The sequence below is a fragment of the Lycorma delicatula genome, chromosome 8 (assembly GCF_047948215.1).
Source record: "Lycorma delicatula isolate Av1 chromosome 8, ASM4794821v1, whole genome shotgun sequence".
Lineage (NCBI taxonomy): Eukaryota > Metazoa > Arthropoda > Insecta > Hemiptera > Fulgoridae > Lycorma > Lycorma delicatula.
Window position 1 is genome coordinate 33293996 of NC_134462.1, and position 16478 is coordinate 33310473.

General features: G+C 29.3%; 1 protein-coding gene across 5 annotated transcripts in view; it reads right to left on the minus strand.

Annotated features, from left to right (window-relative positions):
- LOC142329177 (aurora kinase A-like) overlaps positions 1-16478 on the minus strand; it is a 37036-nt gene that overhangs the window by 4877 nt on the left and 15681 nt on the right. For all 5 annotated transcript variants that reach the window (XM_075373570.1, XM_075373566.1, XM_075373565.1 and 2 more), the window contains 3 exons: positions 11164-11298; positions 2521-2847; positions 606-764 (listed from right to left, as the gene is read on the minus strand). In XM_075373570.1, the coding sequence (XP_075229685.1) occupies positions 606-764; positions 2521-2847; positions 11164-11298 (621 nt within the window). The remainder of the gene's footprint in view (positions 1-605; positions 765-2520; positions 2848-11163; positions 11299-16478) is intronic.

Consider the following 16478-nt stretch of genomic DNA (forward strand, 5'->3'; position numbering starts at 1 on the left):
AGCTTTTCCACTCGACGTCTAGATAACTATTCATGTCCATTTATAGTTTAAATACAGTAAACTAAATTTAAAAAAAATTGATTTTAAAATCAGTGTTGGTTGATGTGTTTTAGGCTAAGTGTAACTTTCAAGACAAATATAACTAACTTGATTATAGAAATAAGTGTTTCATAACTGTGAATGAAAACAGTTGTCACTACCAATCTGGTAAGTCAAAATTTATACAGCAAACAGTATAATATGTATTCTCTAAAAATAACCTATTTCAGTTTTACTATAACTAGCGAATAATGTAGTCTACACACAGTACCAAGTTTCCAGAATATTTCAAACATATATTGTTGTCTAACTTCATTTTATATTCATATAATTCATTTCACAGCACCACACTAGATAGTATATTAAACCGTAGTAATATATTACACCGATATTATATATTAGACCGTATTATATTAAATTTTTAATGAAACTCTGCAAGATGGAAATCTCTTCAAAGCAGATGTCTTACTTTGTCTCAACAGATTTCGTTTTGAGGAAGATTTATTAGATAAGAAACAGAAAAGAATACTAAATACTAACATTAAAACTAAAATATTATTACTTACTTTGAAGATGGGGCATGTACAGACCATCCAAAATCAGCTATTTTAAGTTCTCCCTTTGGACCAAGAAGCAGATTCTCAGGTTTTATATCTCTATGTATTACACTCTTACTATGAAGGTAATTAAGAGCATCTGTTAGCTGCAAAATTAAACTTGCTGCCCTGAAATACAAAACAAAATTCTAAAATGTTTAATAAGATTTATTACATGGTTTTACTAAATACTTCCCTCTTCAGATGAAATCTTTTTCTTTTTTTTTGTCCAATTAACTGGGATTAGTTTTTTGTTCTATTATATATAGTAAAAAGAATCAGAACATTTGTTGTTTTACATGTTTAAATTTATTTTACATAAAAAAAAGTCTTTATTCTTCAATAGAGTGTAAAATAACATGCATTGTGCAGGTTTTGTAAAGGAAACTCAAGAAAAATTTTCAAACGAGTACTTTTTATTGAGAAAATTATTTCTTACAATATTTAAAATATTTGTAAGCCTGTAAAAAATGTTACATACAAAGCATATTCATAAAGTAAGGGTCATCAGCTTATATTTAAATATTAGCGAGTCTGAACACAGTTACATGGATGCAGGGCCACCTATTGGCTATTTACGAAGCCACTGCAGATGTTTTGATTCAGTAGTCGTTTGCCTACCGGTGAATGTAGATCGCAATGTCTGCGACAATCATTTCTCCGGCCAGTTGTGAAGTGCACGCTGTGATTCAATTTTTGTATGCAAAAGAATCTTCAGCTGCTGAAATTTATCGGGAGTTGTACCTAGTGTATGGACCTACAGTAATGAGTGAAGGAAAGGTTAGACAATAGTCGAGACTTTAAAAATGGCCGCACAAATGTGCATGACGAAGAGCAGAGTGGCAAGCCCAGTATTCAGACCAACAAAATCGTTGAACAAGTGAACCGAAAACTGCGATGTGATCAGCGATTGATGATAGTGCTCTGGCTGATGAATTTCTGCATGTTGGACGCACCTCTATCTACATTATTGTCACAGAAAAGCTCGGATACCACAAATTGTGTGCAAAGTGGGTACCAAAAATGCTCACTGACCAACACAAAGAGCAAAGAATGTGCAGTGGACAAGTGTTTTTGCACTACTATCTACAACATGGAGATAATTTATTTTCCCACATTGTTACAGGTGACTAGACATGGATATCCTACATCAATTGAATTGAAATAATAGTCAATGCAATGGCGCCATTCAAGTTCCCTAAAACCAAAAAAATTTAAGCAATCTCTGTACCTGTATTTGAAAATGTTGGCTACTGTTTCTTGGGATGAAAAGGGCATTATTTTGGTTGATTTCATGGAACTTTTTTTTTTTTTTTTTTTTTTTTTGGGGTTCAACAATTACAATTGACGTGTACTGCAAAATGCTCACTAAACTGATATGTGTAATCCAAAATCAACATTGCAGGAAACTGTCGTCTAGCATAATCCTCCTTCACGACAATGCGTGTCCTCACACAGCTGCCTTAACCAAGAAGATTCAAAATTTTCATTGGGAACTTCTTGACCACTTTCCATACAGTCCTGACCTTGCACCTAGCGACTACTTCCTCTTCTTGCATTTGAAAAAGTGGCTTGGAGGACAACTTTTTGAAAACGACAAAGAACTCAAGACTGCCATTGTCAAAACCTTTTCTCATGAGTTAATTTTTTTATCAAACAGCCCTTACATTATGAAAATGCCTCGTACAAAACATGGGGTACAGTTGTTAAATGACTTTTTTCCTGTCAACCATAAAAAAAATTCCAATTTAAAAAATAAATTATATACCTCGTGTTTAAGAATTTTTAGAGATTTTAAGTTTACTTCATTAAGAATTCAGTATCTAAATGTAATAAATCAGTATTTATGAAATTATAATATAATATTTTATAACAATAAATTTACCTGTCTTCTGTGAATCTTTTTTCTGGAAGTGAATTCATTGCTTTATAGAGTTCACCTTGTGGTGCATATTCTAAAATTAAATACACTCTTGCCTCATCATGAAAATAACCATACATCTTAAGAATGTTAGGATGTCTCAAGTGTGTCTGAATTTCAACTTCTCTTCTCAACTGATGTTCGACACCAGCTTTTTGTATTTGAGATTTGAATACACATTTTAATGCAACAACAAATCGTGAAGCTTTCTCTCTAGCCAAATACACATTACCAAATTTTCCTTTACCAAGAGCACGTCCAATTTCAAAATTATCTAGGGTCCATTTTTGACTGAAAAAAAAACACAAGATAAAATTAACAAAAAAAAGTAAAAATTTAATTTAAGAGACTACAGTTTCCTTAGGAAAATGCAAAGGGAATTGGATCAACTACCCTGATTACATCTATAATGCTAATGCTGCACTTTCTACTAACCAATACAACAACTACAATATGTATGTATCGGCACATACGTTGGCGTAGGAACTGAAAGCCCTATGTACTAGCATTTTGCTTGCATTGGCCTCTGTTACAGGCAAACTAAAAACTTTGTCACTTTCTATATGCCTTTTGTATGGTAATATATAAAAAACAGGCAGACAAGTTGCAGATGAATTTAATGTGAGGCATCCTCAATGAGAGCCAGTGTCACACACAATGGTTGGCAGATTGCTATCAAAGATCAAGGCTACAGGTAGTGTTTTGCCAATGCTAAAAGATCTGGACATGTGAGCACTTCAGAGAGGTAGTGGAAGGGGTTTTGGTGAAGGTATCTGCAAATCTGAAAAAAATCAATTCACTGAACAAGCTTGGAAGTGGCATTTCTCAGACAACAGTATGGAGGATCTTGCAAAAAAAAAAGTATCATCCACACAAGTTATGAGTATTACACCACATGTCAGAAGACAATCCTGATTTAAATAGGAGTTATTGGTAAACTATTAAAATAAATATGCCATTTAAAATAATTTCTTATACTAAAAATTTATCATTTATGTTCATTTATAAATGTGTGTTTATATTGGTATAAATATTAAAATTTATTAGTAATATTTATTTGTAGACTACATATTAATATTTATTTACTGTGTATCCATGTGTAATGAGATTACCAGGAATATTTCAGAAATTCTTTCATTTTTATATGTTTCTGAATGTCAATGTCGATCTTTAAATCTATTGGTTTACCAATATTTATGTTTTTTATAATTCCACTTCCATTAAATTTATCTTTTGATGTAATTTTATTATGCTATAATTATTTTTGATAGGAAGCCACCTATAAAAAATACTGCTGGCACATTTGGAGAAGACCATAGTAAACAAGTTTAAATGAGGGTGTTTGCTACATTTCTTAAGTTAAAAATTACAGTAACTTTTTTCTGGAAGAAGGAAATTGATAAATACACATAAAGTGCAAGAGGAAGCAGATCCTTAATTGTGTTGGTAAATTACGGAAGTCAGCTCACATGTGAGCTGATGTATATGTTGGGCAGACTTTAAAAGGTCTAAACGAAAAAGGGGGGGCGTGAAACATTATATATGGGTCTATTTTGCAACAATACAAATTATAATGAAGAACTACATTGGAAGAATGTAGTTCACACAGACATTTACGTTTTAACAGACGTTTTAGTGGAGTAAAGTTTGGATACAAGGATACATGGTAAAGGACAGCAGACTCCTGAAATACTGATCCAACTTACATTAGATCGTTTATGATCCATGATTAGTCACAATATCATACCCATTTTCAAAAAAAAGGGATATTAGCCAGTTGTATAGTGCATATAAAATTTACAGCAGAGAATCTTAGGCAGCAGGTTATAGTGTACATTACATTCAAAGAACATGTTTAAATAGATACGACAAGTTGCAAGAAACTATTAAACAAAACAATGTATCAGTTCATACTTATTAATTATATGGTTATTTTATTTCATTCCAATAATTTTATCTGTTAGTTAAAATACACAGGTGGCTGTATTGAAATTTATAAGTAGTATGAATGGGATTTCAGGCTTGTGGATTTTATCTGTCAGCCTGTTATGGCCAGTTACTTTAGGGAAATATTGTTGTAATTTAAATGAATTCAACATTTTTGTTATCCATATTTAGTGAATTATTCTACCTAGAATAAACCTAAATCTTTTAATTTGTTATCTGTTATTTAATTAATTTACTTCTTTAGTGTCCTCACATATTTTAGCTTACTATTTATAGTGAGTGTATTTATAAGTACATTAATAAGTATTAATTAAGACTTGTAACAACTTCTATTTTTTATTTAGATGAGTATTCTGTAATCCTGTTTTAATCAAAATTTTAATATGGTTTATGTAGGTACGTCTCTACGGTTGTTTCTTTTTTATCCATGTAGTAGAGGATCTACCAATTTCCAACATGACCTATATAATTTTACATAATATATAAAACTTTTTACATAGTTATGGCTCACAGAAATTTTAAAAAAAGTTCAGGAACATCATCACTAAGCATGTAAACATAATAAACAGAAATCTAATTATGTTGATAAATTAAAGATCATATATTTCATATATACATATACATAGCACGCAAATATTAAAAATCATTAACAAATTTAAATTCCTTAGCAAGGGAAATACAAACATATAAGAAACAGCAACAATATCACTTACGAACAAGTAAAATCTAAATATTACGATTGACTAAGAGGGAAATAATAAATTTAATTTAAATTATAATAATCAATTCTTTTACAATTTGTCACATATTGTAAATTAGAAGAATAATTAATTTTATTTCAGTAAATTTAATTACTATATCTACATCAATAGAGGTAAAGCATACCTCTATATTTTAATTTTGTAAATGTTTTATATATTAATACACACTGATGAAGTAGAGATCTCCGCAATAGTGACTAACAAAGAGAAAAGAAAAAACACAATATAATAGTAATAAGCAAATAATTGATTTTTATAGATAATTATATTTTACTCCTTTTGCTAGTCTATTTATTTCAATTGCAATTTGCTAGACTATTTAATTCAAGTAGACAACTTATTCTAAGAATTATGGAAATTATCTTAATGTTATAACAATATACAGAAATTACTTGTAAATAAATTGTAACTGAACTGTAAACAATTGTGAATATACCGACAGAAACCGACTGACAATTTTATTAATAACAAATGGTATATTTAATTTCTACTAAAAGTCATTACGTACAGAATGATCAAATTTTACAGTTTAGAATCAGTGCCTATTGGTACTTATTATAACACAACATCAGGATGACAATTGTGTATTGGTCTAAAAGTTAGTTTTGTCTCACAAAGCAGACGTAAATATGAATTCAGCATATGTGAGTAATATCTCAGTAATTTAAGCTAAATAATTCTGTCATCCCAATATGCAAGAGCAATTACATTGATAAACATAACTGTTGTTTTCTAACATGCGATACATGATTTTAATCTTTTTTTATGCTGAAAATAAATATGAACTCAGAATCTTTCTATCACCCACCATTTTTTAAATATTTTTAAATTTTAATTAAAGTTTTTTTTTTTCAGTTTTCAAGTGTAATTAGCATTTTAAGCTCCTATATTGTATTTTGTAAGCTCATTTTTTATTGTTTAACTTTGTTAACATAATTTTTAAGCTATAAATATACAATACTAGACAAAGAATTAAATCATATCATAGTTACATATTATGACATCATATCTAGTACTAAAGAGTGGCCTTCATGGACAAGATTAATCATGTCTGTTCAGGTCAAAACATGTAGCTGAAAACACAGCTGTGTTGTTTGTATTAAGCACTGGGTTTAGGAATGAATTAATTTTGTTGTCTTATTGCTGTCTTAAGTTTGTTAACAGTGCAGTGTCATGCCTCAAAATTATGTAAATGATGTGGATGCCTTTTGTTATGTATGTGGTGAGTTTACTGTAAAATAGAAAAAGCATTACACCTTTAATTAAAAAAAAATATCATTTCACCTTTCAGTGTAAAATTGGTGATCAGGATAAGACATGGGCTCCTCATATAGTATGCACTAATTGTTCTGTATATTTAAGAGGATGGTTGAAACATACACGGAAGGCTGGCTTTGCCATTTGGTATACCTATGGTTTGGTATGAACCAAAGGATCATGTAATTAATTGTTACTTTTGTTTAACAAGTGTATCTGGAATTTCTAAAAAATCTAAACATACTGTAAAATATTCTTCATTGCAATTTGCAATCACACCTGTACCTCACAGTGAAATTATTCTGGTTCCTGAGCCACCTGTGAATATATGTTTTGAAAGCAGCGATAAAGAATCAGACAGTACTGAAGAAGACAACAATGATTTTGAATTATTTTTTAATAGGCCACATCTTATATCAAAAGCTGAATTAAATGACTTGATTAGGTATTTAAATTTATCAAAAAATCAAGCTGAACTGTTAGGTTCAAGACTGCAAGGTTGGAATTTACTTTTAAAAAAATACAAAAATTTTGGGCTTTTGAAGCCGACAAAAAGAACTTTCTCATTACTTTACTGATGAAAGTAATTTGGTTAATTGAACAAATAATGATGAGCTTATGGTGCACTTAGGACAAGTTCATAAACCTGAGGACTGGCGCCTTTTCATAGATTCATCTAAGTATATTTTAAAAGTGGTTCTACTACACAACAGTAACAAATGTTCTTTGATACCAATCACTTATGGTATTAGTTTGAAAGAGACATATGATGTGATGAAAGACGTTCTTGAAAAAATAAATTATAAAAAAATAGCTAGAACATATGTCATGATTTGAACATTATAGCTGTTTTGTTAGACATGCGGTTAGGCTATACTAAGTACATATGTTTTCTTTGCGAATGGGACAGCCAAGTTAGGGATAAGCATTATGTTACCAAAGAGTGGAAGAAATGGGACAACTCCAAATGGGAAAAATATTATTCATAAGCCCTTAGTTGAACCCAAACAATATTTTTACCCCATCGCCATATCAAGCTAGGACTAAAAAAAATTTGAAAAATTTTCTAAAAAGCAATGAGGAAGGATAGTCTCGGACCTTTGTACATCAGGCAGAAATTTCTGAATGTAAGTGAAGGAAAAATTAAAGAAGGAATTATTATCGGTCCTCAAATAAGAGAGTTTGTCAAAGATGATGTATTTAACTTGATGTTAAGTAATGTAAAAAGTGCAGCTTGGGCTTCATTTAAAGACTTTGTGAAAATTTTCTCGGGAAATAAAAATCCAACAATTATCACAATATTGTTAATTAACTTCTTACGTCATACAGAGCTATGAAATGTAATATGTCTTTGAAAATACACTTCCTCCATTCACATCTGGATTTTTTTTCAGACAACTTCGGAGATGTAAGTGACGAACACAGAGAACATTTCCACCAAGACCATTTCGGTGATGGAAAGCCGCTATAAAGGGAAATGGAATACTAACATGCTAGTCGATTACTGTTGGACACTAATTCAGGATGTGCCTGAGGCTATTTATAAAAGAAAAGCATCAGCGAAATCATTCTAACACAGGTATGGCCATGCAAAATTATAAATTTTACAGATTTTAACTATATTTTCCCCTAATTTTTTTTATGCATAATTTATATAAAACTAAGGGTGATAGAAAAATTGTACTTACAGATCAGTAATGTATGCAAACAAGCAATTCAAGATATGGTATTACACGTAGCGAAACATTAAAATTTTTTGATCTGTCTATCAGTGTTATTGCTTTATATGAATAATATATATAATTCACTTGTCTGGCGCCATGGCATGCTGATGATAAGCAATTAAAAATGTTGTTGTCTTTGTTATTTATGTTTAATAAAGACAACATCATTTGTAATTCTTCACACCACTATTCAGTTCAGTGAAGAAATTATTTATGTTATGTTACTCTGCAAAGTATGATACAGTTTTATAGTTAATTTTTTAACAGTTTTATTCACTGTTATTTTCATTGTGCCAATCAGGTTTTAATAATGAGTAATTCTGTCGTGAAATATAAATTAGGAAAATTCTCAGTAGCCGTGGAAAAAATAATCAGCAACGCATATATAACCTTAAAACAAGATAACCCTGAATCTGCAGTCAAAGACATTGCTTGGAAAGCAAGTAGTGAAACCGGAGTTAGCGAAGGAACAATTTTTAATATAATAAACACAAAATTAATGAAACACATGTTAGCCCTAAAAAGACAAAAGTATATGAAAATGGTTGAAGAGTTAAGATGATTTTACTAAAACCGTTATTAGAAAAAAGTTATTTTATTTCAATAATGAGCTTCCTAACTTGAACAGAATATTAAATGCCGTGAATACACATTCTAAACTACCAAATTTTTCAAGAAGTACATTACATTGTGTTTTAAAATCAATCAATTTTCGTTTCACATCCAGAAAAAATAATTCTTTATTGATTGAACACAAAGATATTATTTTGTGCGTAGGGAATATTTAACAGAAATTAAGTAATTTTATGATGAGGGTAAGACAATTTATTATCTAGAAAAGAATGATGACCCATGTCCCATGGGTTAATGTGGGACATGTACGAGAAAAGTTATGGTTGGATAAAGAACACAAAGGATGCTTTTATGAAAGGTTTGTCAACTGGGGTAAAAACCTTGGCTGGAAAAGGTAAACAATAATAACACATGTAGGAAGTGAAAATTAATTTTTGAATGGTGGTTTACGAGTATCTGAATCCTGATCTTCCCAAGAGTATCAAAATAAAATTAATGGTGACAATTTTATGCACTGGTTAAAAAAATTATCAAAATTGTTGCTGAAAGATTTGTCACAGTAATGGATAGTGTGCCATACTGTTGCTTGAAAGTGAAAAAATTCTTATCACTTCGACTTGAAAATCGGAAATTGCCAAAGAAAATCACGTACACCGAAGATATGTTAAAAATAGTAAAATCAGTTAAACAGAAACATATTCATTATCAAGTAGAAGAAATTGGAAACTCAAAAAATTATGTCGTGTTACATATTCCTCCATAGTACTGCAATTTTAACTTTATAGAATTGATATGGTGGTAATAACATAATACATTTAAGTTAAGTGATGTAAAAAGTTTATTGATAGCTATTAATAGAGTAGATCCAAATGCTTGGAAAAATTGTATTCAACATGTAAAGAAGAAAAATGCACGGAAAGCGGACAATATAATATATATTGTGTGAAAATATTAATGAAGATATTGGGATGAATTTGGGAAACAATGAAAATAGTTCAACAAATAGCAGCTTAACAGGTATTGAAAAAATACATTGAGGTAATAAATATTTTTTTCTGTTTTACCTGATGAAATTTTAATATAGTGGTAACATACTTCTTAAAAATGTTATCTTTAGGTATAATAATTTTATCACTATTTCCTAATTTTTGTATGACCAAGTTATTTTTACAAAAAAAGTAAAGATAAGTGTATTTTCTCAGATGGACTGCACTAAATTAAATTAAATTAGAATCACGAAACTGTTATACTTTGGTTTGCTGCAACAAGGTTTGGTTATACGTTTTTTCTTAATTCTATCCCCATGTAAAAAAGAGGTACAACCTTGTCATACTAAAAATGAATAATTTGCAATAATATGCTAGGTAACTACAGGCACATTTTTTTAGGCTACAGCCTGTTATATAATAAGTTTCCAAGGTATTAATGCCACCGCAGCTACAGCTTTATTTAAAAACAAAGTAGTCAATCGGATTTCGGTGGAAAATGAACAGTCTCTTTATTAATTTTAATAAATGGTTATTTATATTTATTTATTTTATAATTATAATTTAACCAAACTTAACCTACGCTCGTTTCGCTCGCTAACCTTGACTAATTAACACCGTAATTTTTTGAGTATTTATTTAATAAATTTAGTAATTATTGTTGCAATTATTTATTATTTAAATAATCAAAACACTCCTTTAATTAGTCAAGGTTAGCGAGCGTAGGTTAAGTTTGGTTAAATTATATTTATAAAATACATAACCATTTAGTAAAATTAATAAAGAGACTGTTTTGAATCTATGTTAAACTCTATATCAGCCCATTTTCCACCGAAATCCGATGGCGTTAATACGTAAGTACTGTTTCTAGCACTGGCTACAGTCCCAGAATGTGAACCACTTAACTAGAGTAATTCTACTGGAGTTGAAGCTTCATACCTTAAAAAATAATTATTTTTAAGTAACAACTTGAAACAAGTTAAATTGTGTATCACATCACATCACACATACTTTTTATAAATTAGTTTGTATTTTTCTTTTCAATTATACATCATACTATTTTTATTATGCTCATAATTTTTTAATCAATAATTAAAATCTTTATCGACTGCAAAATTCTAGACCAAAAAACCATAACATTTTATTTAATTCGCTGAATTCCTACTTACTGTTAGTTTTTATTTGTATGCATTTTTTTAATCCTGCACTATTTTAGTAATACCTCACGTCCATTTTTATAATAAATTAAAGAGAATGTATGCTTAATTATAAGCATACATATAAAGATATTGAAATATACAATCCTCCTTTTGTAAAAACTGTTAAATATTCACAATTGAAAAGAAAAATCTCACTTACTGATCACTGGTGGAATGATTTGTAGTACTTTCTTTATTATCCCATTCAACCTTTTCTTTTTCAGTTTTAGCTTTAGCAGTAGTAGCATCCCCACCTGCTTTATTATCTGTATTCTGTTCAATATTATTTGTCAATCTGTAAACAAAAATCATATTTATATGTATACTAGACTAAACTGCAAAACATTGTTGCTCAGCTATTACAATTGTATATTCTCATAGAAAGAAAAAAAAGTTGAAACAACAATAAAATACCTCCTGCTAGAATCAATCTTGCTCAGATGCTTTCAGGATACTTCAATTACAACTATAAGGTTTTTAACACATTAAAATATACTGATCTGAGAGGTTGTTATATCCTTGATGCATGATGCCACTGATCCCAACTTAACACACACCAAAGGCCAAATATTTTTTGAATTATTATTATATGAAATATAAATCACCAAAACACAGTAATTAGATTAATTAAACTTATATTAACTTCCAAGAATCCATTTTCACAGCATCCTGCATCTTCAGTTTGTATTGAATTCTATAATTACAATATAATCCTTTTAAAAAATTTATTATTTTAATTTTAGTTTAGATAAACATAACAAAAATATACTTTAAAGAATTATAATGTAATCATAGAATTCAGTACAATTGAAGATATGGGTGCCACAAAAATCAATTCTTGGAAATTAATATGGTCTAAGTTTAACTCTTCAATTACTGTTTTGGTGGTTTATAATTCATGTAATATAAAATTTTATTAACACAAGGTCAATATGTTAATATATATATATATATATATAAACTATTACTGAGAGCATTTACTATCACTACAGAATAATAAATATTTTGAATAACAAAGATAAATTCTCTTAACACTAAATTTTGGATTATACTAATAAACGAAACTATGGCACGGTCTTTTTGAGTTCTACCTTATAAATCATTTTAGTGAAAAATTGCATTCTATATTGTTTTAATGCTTTATCTTGTCTGTGTTATTTCCATCAGTTGTAATTTGAAGAAAACCTATAGAAATTATGAAAAATTATGCATAAAATGTAGTCTGTATCCACCTGTTACCCAATAGTGCTATTCCAACATTCAAATAATTTGTTCAGAAATTATGTAAAAAAAATAACTAACGTTTAAGAATATTTTTAAAAGCAAGGTTTAATTGTTTAAAAGTTTTTTAGAATTTTTTTTCTCAATCATTTTCAATATATGATGACATTAAACTGATAATTTGACACAACATTTTTTCACTGAATATTTTAATAACACGACTACAGTATATATAGTTGTGCAATTTCAAACAAAAATAATGGAAAAAGGGTCATAAGGAATTTTCATTAATATAGTTTAAAAAAAAACTGGTACAGTTGTTCAAGTATAGAATTTCGTATAAATGTTGCAATTTTCTGTATGCTGTTAAGTCTTAGAAGCTATGGTAATTGTCTATTTCTATCTGACAATTGAGAGTTTCTCCCTTCTTTCTAACACAACCCCCTTTTTTTATTATGTTATTAATTGAAATTACTGAACAATAAATATAACGTAAGTGTTGTTGAAACACATGCTTAAGTGCAAAAAATATCCTATCTTAAACAAGATCCAAAACAGCAATTTCATTTAATAATACTGTATAAAATTGAAAAAGATTAAAATAGTTGGAAATAATTTAGAAAAACATTTTTAAATAATTAAATAGACAAAACTATATTGCAATACTGGGAAAAGATTGAGCACTTTTTATGCATAACTACCTGTAATGATTATCATTTTTCTCAAAGTAAATTGCTTATGAGAATAACACAGAAAAGAACAAAGTTGGATTATTTTCAATCAAATGGTTTGAAAGATCCAATTTTTTCAAAGAAAAGCTACAAGTTTAACTTTTGTAATGTACACCACAGGATTTCAGTCGCTAAACAGTTTTTCTTATAGCAAGAAAATACACAAATACAATGTAGGTGGAATGAAACAACCAATAGTAAGTTATAAAGTATTCAAAAAATTCCTTAACTCTACTAAAATTTGTATCAGTTGAAGACAAAAAAAAGTTTCTTTCCACAGCACTCACTAGGCCACAATAACTATCTTTTTACCCAATATTCAACTCACTAGTTTTTGGAAGGTAGAAGGGAAGGCAGCTCAAAATGCTTTTAAAGTAAAGATGGTATGTGGAATATATTTTTAAAACCTATTTGAACATAATAAAAAACTTTAATAAGCTGATCCATTAAAAAATTTATTATTTTAATTTTAGTTTAGATAAACATAACAAAAACATACTTTTATACATTTTAGATAAAAATAACAAACTTTTTATCTGAACAAAGTTGGCACTTTTTTAATGAAGTTAAAAAAAAAATAAAAATAATAAGTTACTTACAAATTACCTGAGGATTCCAGTAAGATTTGGGATATTCTGATAATCTGCTGTTACTAAAAACGTGACTAAAAGCACACTTGACAACTAAAATCAGCTGCTAACATCAATAAACCAACAAATTAACAGAAAGTTAATTAAATAAAATTCTTATCAATTAGCTGTTACTGTACGATTTAGTATTGACTCTGTTGCTATACAGACAGGATCCATTCACAGGAAATAAAATAATTTATCAAACAGGAATTTACAAAAATGTTAAGGTTTAAAATTGTTCCTTAAAGTGTAGACTCTGATGATAGAGGTAAAGCAAGTCAATATTAAGAAAATGTTTTGATGTATCCATATCAATCACTCATAAGGCTGCAGTCATTGAAAGTGGTAGGTCTGATAGGGCAGTATAAAAAATTAGTCAAAATATCAAATAAGTTTCACCCATATAAGAAGCGTTACTTAAGAAAAAGAACTAAATGAAGATTAGCTATGTAGAAGACTAAAATTTTCTGAAAAAATGCTAAATTTAATGGGTTGAAATTGTGCTGGTTACCTAAAACAGCATTTCTCAGCCTGGGGGTCATTGTGATATGAAAGAAGGGTTGCTAAATTAGCCTACAACTTTACACATCAACAATGATGAAATCATATTTTGAAATAAAAAAAAAGTTTATTATAAACATTTTATTTACATTTATAAGTACACATGTAAATAAAATAAATTCATGAGAGGTTGTGTTATTTTTCACTTAAGTTTCTTCATATGTGGATATATATATTAGAAACACACAAATTATTTTCAAGTGATAAAAGATGATTCCTATATTTAATTTTTAGCACAATCATAGACGAAAAACCCTTTTCACAGAGGAAAGATGTGGAGAAAAGGATTAATAATTTCAATGATTCTATGACTAAATTTCCACATTCACTTTGACGAGCACGCCAAAACATATCTAAATCTTTAAATGTGAATTGTAGTTGTAACGTTTTATAGGCAAACATTTTGATCAGCTGGTCGTGAATCTCAATTGGTAACTTAGCAGCTTTAACATTTTCACTAAATGGATTCAGTACCTGTTTCTGAGAAATCATTTTTATCTTCCGGGAAATACTCTGCAAACAGAATTTTTAAACTCATGCAAATGCATCTTCATGTTATCAAAACTGTGATGAATAAAAATGTCATATTCATCCAAATTTTTCTCAATATAATCCGAAGCAAGTGAAAACATATTAAAATTTTTGCTTTGAAAGCGAATAATCTAGATATCTAGCTTCTTAATGAAATCATGAACTTTATCAGTCATTAATAAAATGTTTTTATCGTGTCCTTTTAAATGCGAAAATACATCAGCTAAGTAAGCCAACAAGATATATAATAATTATTCTGTAAAAACATTAAGAAATGAATTTGTTTATCCTAGAGAAATATTAATTCATCTCATAACTGGTTTAACACTTTCCCCTGTGATAACCATCTGACTTCTGTATGGAAGATTTTTTCTTTTTGCCTACTTCTCTGTAAAGTTTAGCAAGCAGCCTATTCTGCAATGGTCGACTTTTAATAAAATTATCCATTTTTCAGCTTTTCAAAGAATTTGTTTGAGATTTTCTGGCATATTCTTTGTGGCAGGAACACGTCTGAGAAGAAAGCAGTATGTCCATTCCGGTATTGGTATAAAATGATCGTTTAATTTTTTCAAAATTCACTGTTCTTTCCTGTTATCGCCTTCGCACCATCAATACATTCTGCAATTACACTTTGTTCAATTCATGTTATAGTTTTTAGTAGCGTCATAAAAAACATCAACAAGACATTATCTTGTTACATTACCCGGAATTGATTTGCAAAACAACATATTTCTTTGATTTATCTGTCCCTACTGCATTCATATCTCACAAAACACAATATAACTGAGAAATGTTTGCCCCATCTGTCGATTCATCAAACTGAATACAAAAAAATTACTTGTTTATCTGATTGCAAACATCAGGTATGTCATCGATTTACCTTGATACTGTGCTGTTAGAAAGTGGAATCTTTTTCAGTTTTTTTTGCCGTACCTATTAAAACGATAATCATATCAATTGCAGTAGGCAATATGAGGTTATCTACAATTGTATGGGATTTGAACATAGCTACTCTTAATGCTAAGAGATAAGATGATGTAAGTGTACTTTTATCAATCTGGCTTGATTAGAAATAGAAGCTTGTTGATTTCTCAAAGTAGTAATTTTCTTTCAAAATATTTCAAGAATTTGCTTTTATGATCTCAATGTTTAGTTTCCAAGGGTCGAATTAATTTTGATGGCTTCATACTTTCATCAGAGAGGACTCGAAAGCAAACAACCACTGCAGCTTTCCATCCAATGAAGTAAAACCATAATTTAAATAACTATCACTGTACAATCTTGTCTTTTTACCAACCAACACATTAAAAAAAATTACAATATTTAAAAATGAAAACCAAAACTTACAACTAATAACAAAAACAAAAAACCAACAACTAAAATCAGTGTGAATATAACAAGAGAAATAAATTTAAAACTAAACAAATAATAAAAACAAACAAAAAAATAAATAATTTAAATAAAACAAATAAAATTCAACAAAGTCCAAGGTGAGTGTATGGGCCTCTTCTTGGATAACAAAACATTAAAGAAAACAAACTTAAACTGATCTGTCACAGAAATAACAATACCTGGCTTAAAACCTCCTTGTCATTGCCCAGAATTTCATGAATTTTCCTGGGCAACTTAAATTTATGACATAAGGCTGCATAACACACGCAATCCACAAGGATGTCACAGACAGTTGGCGACAGTCGCATCTTATGCATCATGGTGCATTTTCCGCTGGCATCAGGGACCTGTGAGTGGCTCTTGTATGTCCTATCTGCAATCGGCACAGGACCACTTCCTCCTGGTGA